Source organism: Odontesthes bonariensis, chromosome 3 (genome assembly GCF_027942865.1).
Source record: "Odontesthes bonariensis isolate fOdoBon6 chromosome 3, fOdoBon6.hap1, whole genome shotgun sequence".
Lineage (NCBI taxonomy): Eukaryota > Metazoa > Chordata > Actinopteri > Atheriniformes > Atherinopsidae > Odontesthes > Odontesthes bonariensis.
The window spans coordinates 32,400,158-32,412,563 of NC_134508.1; the positions used below are offsets into that span (position 1 = coordinate 32,400,158).

General features: G+C 40.4%; 1 protein-coding gene across 2 annotated transcripts in view; it reads left to right on the plus strand.

The window, feature by feature from the left end:
* The first annotated feature begins 593 nt into the window (after positions 1-593).
* Positions 594-12,406, plus strand: part of nav1b (neuron navigator 1b) — a 60,710-nt gene continuing 48,897 nt past the window's right edge. Inside the window, exons 1-2 of one of the 2 annotated variants that reach the window (XM_075461597.1) lie at positions 594-1,354; positions 1,528-1,616. In XM_075461597.1, coding sequence (XP_075317712.1) covers positions 594-1,354; positions 1,528-1,616 — 850 coding nt within the window. Of the gene's footprint in view, positions 1,355-1,527; positions 1,617-12,406 lie in introns of those variants that run through there. The other variant, XM_075461596.1, reaches the window with a different exon arrangement.

Below are 12,406 nucleotides of genomic sequence, written 5' to 3' on the forward strand. Positions count from 1 at the left end.
TTTAACAGCTGTGCCCAAATGTAAAGTAAATTTATGTCAATAAAGTTTAAAAATGTTGTGTTTTTTTTTCTATATAAAAAAATTGCATTAGTGCGGATTTTTTTTAACAGTTAAGATTAGATCACATGCGTCTCACAGTAGTCTTTAAAGTCATCTAATACCGGTTGTTGGTAGTTGTAGTTTAGATTTCAAATTGTTTATCTGCTTTGTATTTTCACTTGCCCTTTGTCATAAAAGAGACATCTGTCACAGAAAAAAGGCGGAAATGTTTCCCAGTCAGTCTCATATTGTATCTGATGTGAGGTCATTCTTCACACGGCTCCTCAAATGCCTGAAACCACAGACCTGTTTCTGTCCTTCTTTGGTATAATTGTACACATCACCCTGAAGTATTTTGTGACAGATGCTGATTGAAAACTACAATAAATCATTCCAGTTATTGTTTTCTTGTACCTTTATCTGAATCTGCTTTGTGTTATGCCCTAATCTTTTTATTTGGAGAATGATGAATATTATAGGAGTTTGAGCAGTTGAACCATATTTGATTTTCCTGTCTTCTTTCCCAGACCTCAGCTCAGTGACTGTCAGTAATCATGAGCAGGGCAGCAAACATCAAAGCCATATCTCAGAGCCAGAGTGACGCAAGTGTCAGCTCGAGTCTGCCTTTGTCTCGAGGCATGATCCCTCTGTCAAAGATGGATCCCAAACAGCAGCACAGCGGCCTCCCGAGTCCCACAGTGCAGTATCAGCATTCCACCAAACGACAGCCTGCATATTCTTCATTGTCTGCTTCCTCAGGCCCTGCAGACCTGCTACGAGGTGCAGCTTTAAAGAACCACCTTCTGCAGCAAAAGACGAGCATGTATTCTCGAGGCCCAGCAGCTACAAAGCGGACAGATGGAACATGTTCAGCACACAGCAGCCCTCAGATACCAAAGAGGGAGGCTCCACGCTCTAAAGACACGTTAGACCTCCGCAGCAGCACCCTGACACAGAAGGCTTTAAGAGACCTGCACTTAAGAAGACACACCAACAAAAACTGGACCTTTGGGAAGTATCGGCTAAGGAGTGTGGATAATGCACAAGAGGATGATGCCTCACGTCAGCTCCCAGCTAATGTTCAGTCACGGGGGCGTCTTCTTTATACTAAAGGAGCAAATGGGAATGAGACACCATCTGGATTGGAGAACTTCAAGAAAGAAGTGAGAAACATCTCAAATCAGGACCCAGAAGCTTCTGATGGACTGATGTTCAGTAACAAATCAAAGTGTTCTCACCAGACAGTCAACATGGCACGCAGAAGGAGTGAGCCTGGAGGAGTCAACATGGCTGCTGTTGCTCCCTTCAGGTTCAGGTGAGGGCAGTGTTTCACCTTTTAAGATGAAAGATAAGTGCAAGTCTGCGGTTTATTTCAGGGCACAACGGACATAATGCTGAAAGCAGCTTGACTTGTAATTCAGAATCAAACCTCTGTTTTAGGAACTGCAATCTAATTTTCCCTGTTAAACTATTTGTGATACCTTCTAGGTTTCAGGTCAGTGAGGACACGGATCCCACCTTTGATGATTTGAGTGACTGCTCCTCTGACTCTATGGAGGTCTGTTGTGATGATTTAGGTGAGTCTGTTACCTTGGATCTTTCCATTTTGGGAATACAGTATTGGGCATCCCTGAGTTGCTTCTATAACCTTGAGAGCCTGTGCAGTAAGAAACGTAAAATGAAGGCTTTTCTGGAATCTTATCTCTTACTGTATCTTGGCAGACCAAAAAAAATCTCCAGGCTTCAAGGAACCAATCAATCATTAAGTGAAGCCAAATTAACATGTAACATTAATGTAACATATGATTCACCACAAAATACTGGAGTAAACTAGACATCTGTGACGAAGAGCTGCACAAAACAAATTTCAGGGTTCATGACCAAAAGAAGTTGGGAGCCATAAACCTACAAATGAGGAATCACTTTGATGTTTAGTAATAAAGCAAAGATATATCTAAAGTTTATCATCCCGGATCTTAAAAACTGAGGATCAGTCAGTCCATAAACTCTCTAATTCACCCTCTGGCAGCACAAACCTCTTCTCCTTCCTCCCATCTTCATTCCTTCGAAGTTAATAAAACCAAACTTTCACACAGTTCAGTGAGGTCAGCCAGTTGGTTATGCAAAACACTGTTTTTTTTCCGTTTGGGTTATATTGCATCCCATGTAGCACCCCAGCTTTAACAGGGCTGAAAGTTGACACTGGACTTCGTTCAGCGTGGCAGTTGTTCTCACTAAGTCTGCCGCCAACTCACAACGATAGCTTCACACTGTGTGTGCCACCTGTTGTGTGCATCAGGATTTCCTAAAGTTCTCAATTTCTTTCTGGATGTGCACGAGGGAAAACTGCGCTGGCAGAGTGCTACTACACCGCACAGCAGATGCAGCTGTTCCTTGCTGCTTTTGTTTGTGTCTGATGTGCTTGTGTTGGGGAATTCTCTTGTCATTTATGTCTGTGTTGGATTAACTTCATGTTTGTCCTGATACCTGCAACAACTCAAACGGCGTGTTGCTTAGAGGCTGTAAAACAAACTGGTCAGTCGTGCACAAAAAAGACACAGAGGAGTTTGTATTTGGACTTAATTGATATTTCATTACTTTTGAGGAAAATGACAAATATCTCTGATTGAAAGCAGTTAATCATCAACAGATGCAACCATGACAGTTCATTCAATTAAGTCCAATTAGAGGGAGATTCCATGATTAAAGCTCTACTGGAAATGAGTGATGTTGATTTAAAGAGGCATAGAAACCACTGACTCCAGCGTAATGGCTTTAACCACGGAACAGAATTATTGTGAGACTGATGCATATTTAACTTCATAATTTCATATTAAAATCTGATGTCACACACAGTTAGATAAAGTTATTTTTAGATCACCTTGTGCTCTATTGTTTACTTCTTTAGTGAGTACAGATACAAGAAAAGACAAACGGGCAACTCTGGGCTTATTAGTACAACACCATGAAAAATACAGCACAATTTGCAATTAGTTTTACAGGCATTCCGTTACAAACTAAAGCACTGGACAAATGAAAATTGACCGTGTAGCTAGATGAGCAGAAAAGGGGTCGCAAACATTAAAATAATTTACCTTCAGTCTTTATCAAATTTAGTAGTATATCAAAAAGGGAATAAAGAATAAAGGGAATATACTATGTGGAATATTATCAGTTTGTGTTTTTAAATGCGGCTTTCAGACTTGTTCCTACCTCATTGCTGTGGAGTAATGCTGCATTTAGTGTCCCTCAGAAAAAAGGATGTTTGAACTCAAAATCCATCTTTCCATTTTCTATACCCACTTAATCCTACTCAGGGTCGCTGGAAACTATCCTAGCGGTCGTTGGGCGTGTGACAGGGTCGCCCTGGACAGGTCGCCATTCAATCACAGTGCCACACAGACACGAACGAGACAAACAACCATTCACGCTCACACTCACTCCTAAGGACAATTTAGTATCACCAATTAACCTGACATGCATGTTTTTGGGCTGTGGGAGGAAGCCAGAGTACCCAGAGAGAACCCTCGCATACACAGGGAGAAAATGCAAACTCCACACAGTAAGGACCCAGCCGGGATTCGAACCAGGAACCCTCTTGGTGCTAACCACCATTCCAACGTGCAGACCTGAACTCAAAATCACATCATTATTCAACTTTAAGATCAAGTTGAACAACAAATGCTTTTTCCTCGTTACTGTGTTCGCAGCTTTTTTAGAAAACCTGCCAAAGAAATTCAACTTCTTTTCTTTTGTTTTTCGCGATCAAACACAACATGGTATAGAAGTTGATTACTTTTGTAAAACTCTAAATTGCTGTTTTTTGCAGCAGTATTTGTGTTTTCATCTTCAGATGTTATGCTACTCTTACTCAAAACGAGACGGTGATGTCGGCATCATATCTGGCGCTGGGATTTTTTTTTAAAAAGTTAAAATCCAAGAGAAGCTATGTGTGCACACAGAAGAAGTCTGACTGCAAACTGTAGAGCTGAAGTGTTTTCTGGGAGCAGAAACACAGTTCTAAGGTGAAGCGGAGCATATTTTTACGCAAGCAGGGACTTTTAAAATGTAAGAGCAGAGTTTTTAGGGAGTGTAGTAAGTTGTAGAAGATTGAAAAAAATCTGCTCTTGTTTAGAAATGGTAACAGACCCCAAAATCATTTCAGCTTAATGTAAAAGTGAGTTATGTTGCAGGCTATAACAAAGCAATAAATCCGAGAAATGACAAATGGTTTATGGCTGCATTCCAAAACACAAATAAACATGTTTGCATCTTCACACAACTCTGTGGGACGCAGCTGCATCTGCAGATTTTATAGGAAAGTCCAGTTTTCCGTTGACGGAGCATCTGTTTTCTCTCCCTTTTTAAAAAAAAAATTAAATGTGCGTGCTGGCAGTGGCTGGTGTCCACATACCTTTTGCATGTTGTGCCTTTTAAAGTGTACATCCATAAAGTATTAAAAAGACATAAGACTGAACTCATTTCACAGTAAATCTCAGCAGCACTAAAATGCTACTTGTTTAAATACTAATTTTGGCTGCTTTTGCAAATAATTTAAGAGTTGCCATGTCTGACATTTTGATGTTCTGTTCAAAATGTGAATTACAAGCCTGAACTATTTTGACTAACATGTCTGGTGTATTTATTGTTGCTGATGACCTCAGGTAATTGCACTGGACTATTCTAATACCCTCTAACTGATATCTTAATTACCTTAATGACTTAGAGATGAGCGGCTGTAGCCAGACCAACAACTGAGTGGTCCTCCGCTGAGGGTGGACAGATGCAAGATGGAGACACTGAGTGGTTTGATGGGAGTATCAGCTTTCAACTCCTGTCTGGGAGTTCCTCTCGTCTGTGCTGGACAGATTGAAGCTGCTTAAATTCTGTTTTTGACTGTAGAGCAGAGACATGTTTCTCAGTAAGCTCTCATCTAGTTTCAACTAAAAATTTCCTGAAGAATGAAATATAAACCTGTTGCAGTGATAGCTCCTTTCAGCTGTTACATCTGCACATAAAACAGCTCAGATGGGATATCTGCAAGGAAATCTTCCCTTAAAATTACTCAAGTTTCAGAAAAGGGAGACTCGCTGCTCAAGAACTGCTGCAGACAAATGAATCAAACTGAAAAATGTTTTAACTTCCATTTGCTGTCATTTTGGCAACTTGAGTCCAACACGAACGAGCTATTGCTTTGCACATGATGGGTTTTTGATGGGAAAAAAACCCTCATGAGTCTTCATCCATCAGGCTCCTCACATTCCGGCCAGGACACAGTGATTCCATTAGAGCTTTAGCTAGAGGCTTTTCTATCACATTAATTACCACGTGACTTCAACACCATACACAAACACTCTTTCCTCAATGCATTTAATGCTTTAGATCACATACTGGTACTGTGCAATCCTTTTGGGTGACAAAAGATGACCAAAATAACAGTGATAACAATGCCACGATGGCACCAATTCAAGATACACAGGCACAATTTTACAAATTACTGTACTTCCCAGGCTAGTGGTTCCAGCATTTTGGAGGAGTTGTGACTGTTCTTGGGTGAATTCTGAGTACATTGCTTGATTCTCTTTAGTTGTCTCAGTAATCTCTCAATTCATTTTAAATCATAACTCTGTTGGGACCATAGCAACTGACACTATCACTGAAGATGCAGTCTACAGAACCACCCTTCGATAATTGTGTTATCTCTGAGCTGACAATAAAAACACATTTTGTTTTTACAGTTGGAAACAAATGCTTTGTCTTGGCTACCAAGACAAAAACAGATTTCAATGTAGGAGCCTAATGCAATGTTTCTGTTACAGCTCAGCGTCAAGGTCACTGCAGAACATCAAACTCTGGATTCTGTCCAAAAATTAAACCTTTGCTTAACTTTGATACAAAACTGCACGATTAAACTTGCAAGAACATGTAAAATGTAAGAGACAAAAGGCTGAAAAAGTAGGTGGTACGAAAAAGAAACAGCTGGAGGAACATGTCGGTTAAATGGCAACAGGTCAGTAACATGACTGGGTGAAAAAAGAGCGGCTTTAAATGGCAGTCTCAGAAGTAAAGATGGGCAGAAGTTCTGTTATCTGCAAAAACTTTATCTACAAACTGTTGAGCAGTTTGAGTATAATATTCCTCAACATGAAATTGCAAAGACTTTGAATACTGTATCATCTACTGTACATCATATCATCAAAAGATTCAGAGAGTCTGTAGACATCTTTCAAAGGACATCGATGGAAATCGGTACTGGATGACTGTGATTTTTGGGCCCTCAGGCAGCACTGCATTAAAACAGATTATGTCATGGAAATCAATGCATGGGCTCAGGAACTTTTCCAGAAATTGTTGTCTGCTAGCGCAGTTCCTCGTACCATCCACAAAGTTAAACATCTCACATGCAAAGCAGAAGGCACATTTGAACATAATCCTGAAATGCTGTCATCTTCTCTGGGCCAAAGCTCCTTTAAAATAGACTGAGGAAAAGTGGAAATTTTCTGTGGTCAAATGAATCAAAAATTTAGATTTTCTTTAGAAATCATGGACACCCCATCATCCAGAAGGAAGAGAGGAGGGACCATCCAGCTTGATATCAGCTCACAGTTCAAAAGTCTGCATGTCTGCTGGGGGTGCATAAGTGTCTATGGAACATGCAACTTCCACAGCTAAAAAGGAAACTATCAATACTGAAAGGTGTTTTCAGTTTTCAAGCCACTTATGCTCCCATTCATTTACGTTTTTTTTTTTTTTTAAAGGAAAGCCTTGTATATTTTATCAAGATAATGCTATACCAGATACCGCATCTATTAAAACAGCATGGGTTCAAAGCCGAAGGATGCTGGACTTTAACCAACTGAAAAAATTTAGCAGATCATGAAATGCAAGACATGACAAAGACCCGGGACTGCTGAGCAGCTAGCATCCTCTATCAGACAAGAATGGGGCAATATTCCTCTCCCAAAGGTCAAGCAACTGGTCTTGGTGTTGTTAATAGAAAAGAGCATGCTAAACACTGGTAAACATGGTACCTCTTTCACTGTTTTTTGAGACATGTTGCTGCCATAAAATTCAAGATAAGCTGATATATTTCATTAAACAGTAAGATGTCTCACTTTCAACGTCTGATATAGTTCTATGTTCCAGGGTGTTTATGAGATTTGCAAATATTTCAATTATTTTTTATATACTGTATAATTATTTTCAGAATTAGGGTTGTATTTGGCCACAGCCACCAGGGTATAAGCATTATCAACAAAGGACAGAGGGAGGAGTTGGACAATAAGGCAAGGCAAATTTATTTGTATAGCACAATTCAACAACAAGGTGATTCAAAGTGCTTTACAGATACATTAAACAGTAGAAATAAAAAGCATGATTTAAATTTTAAACAAAAAAGAAAGAAATAAGAACAATAGATACAATCAGATAAAATCAGTAGTTAAAATGTGATTAAGTTTTGAAACTCAAGCTTCAGATTTGGACCTTTATTCAAATGCAGCTGAAAATAGGTGTGTCTTCCACCTGGACTTAAATACACTGAATGTTTCAGCTGATCTGAGGCTTTCTGTGAGTTTGTTCCAGACATGTGCAGCATAGAAGCTGAACGCAGCTTCTCCATGTCTGGTCCTGACTCTGGGAACTGATAAAAGACCGGATCCAGATGACCTGAGGGGTCTGGAAGGTTCATACTGGGTCAGGAGGTCACTGATGTATTTTGGTCCTGGACCATTCAAAGCTTTGTAGACCAGCATCAGAACTTTAAAGTCTATCCTCTGATGGACAGGCAGCCAGTGTAAAGACCTCAGAGCTGGACTGATGTGGTCCACTTTTTTGGTCTTTGTGAGGACTCGAGCAGCAGAGTTCTGAATGAGCTGCAGTTGTCTAACTGACTTTTTAGGTAGACTTGTAAAGATGCTATAATCAAGCCTACTAAAGATGAATGCATGGACTAGTTTTTCCAGGTCCTGCTGAGACATCAGATCTTTTAACCTTGATATATTCTTAAGGTGATAGTAGGCTGACTTTGTTATTGCCTTTAATGTGTTTTTCCAAATTTAGATCTGAGTCCATCACTACACCCAGATTTCTTGCCTGGTTGGTAGTTTCTGGGTGTATAGATTGAAGTTCTGTGGTGACCTGTAATGGTTTCTCTTTGGATCCAAAGAGAATTACCTCAGTTTTGTTTATGTTTAGCTGGAGAAAGTTGTGGCACATCCAGTCATTAATCTCTTTAATCCATTTACCCACTTAAGAGCCTGTACAGGGCCTCAGTCTCCTGGTGACATTGTAATGTATATCTGCGTGTCATCTGCATAGCTATGGTAGTTTATTTTGTTGTTTTTTATAATCTGTGCCAAATAAGGCCCGAGCATTATGACTGTTTTTGGTGATGATGTCAGAGAAGTAAGACTTTCTTGCATTCCTTAGTTGTAAATTATAAGAGTGAAGTTTCTCTTTATAGATGTTATAATGAACCTGGAGATTTGTTTTTCTCCATCTGCGCTCAGCTTTCCGACACTCTCTTTTCCCATTTTTCACCAGTGTGGAATTTCGCCATGGAGACTTCTTCCTTCCAGAGATAACCTTCACCTTAATGGGATCAATAGCATCCATAACATTTAACATTTTAGCATCGAAGCTACTGACGAGCTCATTGACTGAACCCCCGGACAGGGCAGGTGTTAAAGAGAAGACCTGGTTAAAGATCTCACTACTGTTTTCAGTTATACACCGTTTTGAGATCACTGCTGTTGAGACATTTGTGTGCAGTGAAATCGTACTCTCAAAGAAAACACAGGAATGATCAGACAGGCCGTCATCAGACACAGTAACCTTTGAAATGCTCAGACCCTTAGAGATCAGTAAGTCTAGAGTGTGGCCCCTATTGTGCGTGGCCTCTGTTACATGCTGAGTCAGCCCAAAGTTGTCCAGAGTGTTACTCAGGTCTTTCGTCCCTTTGTCCTGAGGGTTGTCCACATGGATGTTAAAATCACCAACAATAATTACACAGTCAAAAATCAACACAGATCATAGAGAGCAGTTCACTGAGGTCATCAAAAAGTCTGCACAGTATTTGGGGGGCCTGTAAACATTCAGAAACAGGACTCTAAAAAAAAGAAAAGAAACAGGACTCTGGATGAGGCCTTCAGCTGTACAGCCACATATTCAAAGGACTGAAAACTTCCAGGAGATAACTGCTTACATTGAAATGATTAATTAAATAAGACTGCCACCCCTCCCACTCTGCTCACTCTGGCCTCGCTGATTAAGCTGTAACCAGGAGGGGTAGACTCAATGAGAACAGCAGCACTGTTATTTTGGTCTAACCAAGTTTCAGTTAAAAACATAAAATCCAGGGTGTGCTCAGTGATAAAATCATTAATTAAAAATGTTTTCCCAGCTAAAGACTTAACATTTAATAAAGCCAACTTGAGTGATTTAGAGGTATTATTTGCCCCCTCGTGTTTAGGAGCAGTCTGTGGCACACAAGGTATGTTTACTTTATTTAAAGATCTTTTAGAGTGCAACTCTCTGTGTTTTGACTGGGCCACATTTCTCCTTCTGTCACCTAAAAGTACAGATATTTTAAAACCTTCTAATAAACAGGGTCCCAGCTTGTTCTGGGAAAAGTCACAACTGACATAATCCACCACACATCAGACTGCGGAGACAGAACATGATGGCGGCGTGGAGGGACAGGAGAGGGTGGGGCTGGGCGCCGTTGCTTCGGCTGCTATGGTAGGGGAGACATGATAAGAAACATTCTTTTTAATGAGTTCATAAGATGACTTCAAACATCATGATGCTTTGCAGAGGTGGAAATTTCCAGTGTGATGGTAACCAAAAGCACACTGCCAAAGTAATTTAGCCTGTAAATGTGAGGTGAAAACACTGACCTTTTACCCAAATGAACTCCAAAAGTCTCTAAAATAACTGTCTCTAAAAAATAGCAAAACGTCTCCAGAAAAAATCTGATCAATGCTGAGTTGGTCTAAATGAAAAATAGAGCACAAAGTAATTAAAAAAATAGAGTGAGTCTGGGGCTGCACGGTGGTGTGGTGGTTAGCACCATCGCTTTACAGCAAGAATGTTCCAGGTTCAACTTCCAGCTGGGGCGTTTCTATGTGGAGTTTGCATGTTGTCTCCGGGTACTCCGGCTCCCTCCCACTGTCATAAAAAAAACATGCATGTTAGGTTAATTGGTGTCTCTGAAATTATCCTTTGGAGTGAGTATGAGCAGTTTGTCTCGTTTGTCTCTGTGTGGCCCTGTGATGGATTGGCGGCCTGTCCAGGGTGTACCCCACCTCTCGCCCATTGACCGCTGGGATAGGCTCCAGCCCCCCCGCGACCCGACCGACGGATTCAGCAGGTATAGAAAATGGAAGTGAGTCTGTAAATAAAGGTGTACTGTACTTTAAATATTTAATTTTTAATGTACCTAAAAGCTCTACTACTACTATTCATCTGAGACTTAATTCAAAACTGTAATTACTCACAATAATTGCATTATTTGTCTTTTAAAAGATATTAAACAGAAATGTGTTTGCTCTGGCTATATGTTCGGTGTTGTTGCCCTCCTACTGCTCTCCTTTTGCTCAACACTGTGACATTGTTGCTCTTGTGGTTTTCCCCCTTTTGGAGCACATGTGGAGGTCTTCGTAATGGTATTGAGTCCGTTGCGTCATTGCAGCTGAGCAGCACAAAAATGATTGCATATGCACAACACACAGTTGTGTGTTTGTGCAGCTGTGTGTGTGGACATGCGCTCATACACACCAACAGTCCCTCAGATGGCCGGCTGGAGAATGTGAATGAGATCCAGATTTCAAAGAAATTAAAGATGCAGTTCCACCCTCTTCTCTCCGGAGAACTGACCACAACTTAAAGTTTCTGCATTTACTGGATAAACAACATTCTATAGAAAATTACTGTAGGATGTATGTTCCTGCTTTAAAAGTGCATTGAAGCATAGTGAATAGATGAATATTGATGGAGGTGTGATTAGATTGTCTTTTTACATCAGCATGATCTTAAAATATGCTGATGCTGGTGTTGGGCAGTTTTATCATGTTCTTCAATTTAAATCAAAAGTATACATTTTGGCACATTCTGATGCAAATGTGTAAGACTTGTAGCAATTTGTTCTGCAGGAATTTGTTCCGCTAAAATTTATTAGGACATTTCCTCTCCCCGAAACAAATCAGCTATTCTCTGCATGATGACAGAAAGATCACCATCAGAGATCTAGTGTCAGCTGGGGAGGAAACTTGTGATGACAAGGAACAAGTCTTGGCATTGTTTCCACAAACTAATTGGCAGATCACAGCATCATTGGTCCTTGAGTCCCCTGCTGTGCCACGAAATCTGAAAGAAGAGGGCAGTGGAGTGTGCTGTAAACCCATTGTGAGAGTTAGAGAAGTCCCCTCTGGACATTGTAGCTAACAGGTCAGTCAAATCCAGTGGATTTGTACCATGTAGCTTGGTAGTATTCATGTGTGCTGGGACGTGGAAAAAGAGCGATTGCCTCTTTATATGAAAATCCAAACAAAAAAGCATTGAGTCTGAAGAAATCTATTGCATGATCGCACAGTAATATTGAATGGGTTGTATCACATTAGGTTGTGTGCGTGTCTTTGTCAGCTGTATTTGTTCAGAGCAGCAAGGTCTAGTGCAGATGACATCCAAGCGAACAGAGAGGGCGGTTTCCATGGAGCAGTCCTGCATGTGAGCGCTGCACAGCCTCCTGAATCCCCCCCCCCTGGAGACGGTGCATGGAATATCTTAAAAAGATGATCACTTGTATGTCAGCAAATAATTCCTGCACAAAATAAATGTGACTGGATTTTCAATTTGACACAGGATTCTAGTGTCTGTGTGTGTAAATGGATTTAACGCTGGCTCGAAGATTTTTCCAAAGTGTGGTTTTGGGTGTGTTACTTGTGTGTTACACTGGGCACATATTGTCATTCGCTCAGTCTGCTGAAGTGAAGTCACCTTTTTGGCATTTATATACTGGATTTTAACAAGTTTTCTCTCCTCATTCGGGCAAACTAAAAGCAGACTATATTTTAATATTTTAATCCATAATAAACACAGTCTTCCAACTTTTGTGTGGACATGGAATACAGCTGCGTAACACACTGATGATTTTTTTTTAAGCGTATGATTTATCCAGGGGAAATCTGAAATGGATACGATAAGGAAGCTCAGACAGGATCAAGAGATAATCTGGATGCTCCAGTTGCTGCATTGTGTTGGGCTGTGACAGTAATTATAATTCATGCTATAGTATGTAGTTAATGATTTGAATGTATATTGCTCCATACGTTAATAACCTCTCCATCAACATGATTCATGCATCCAA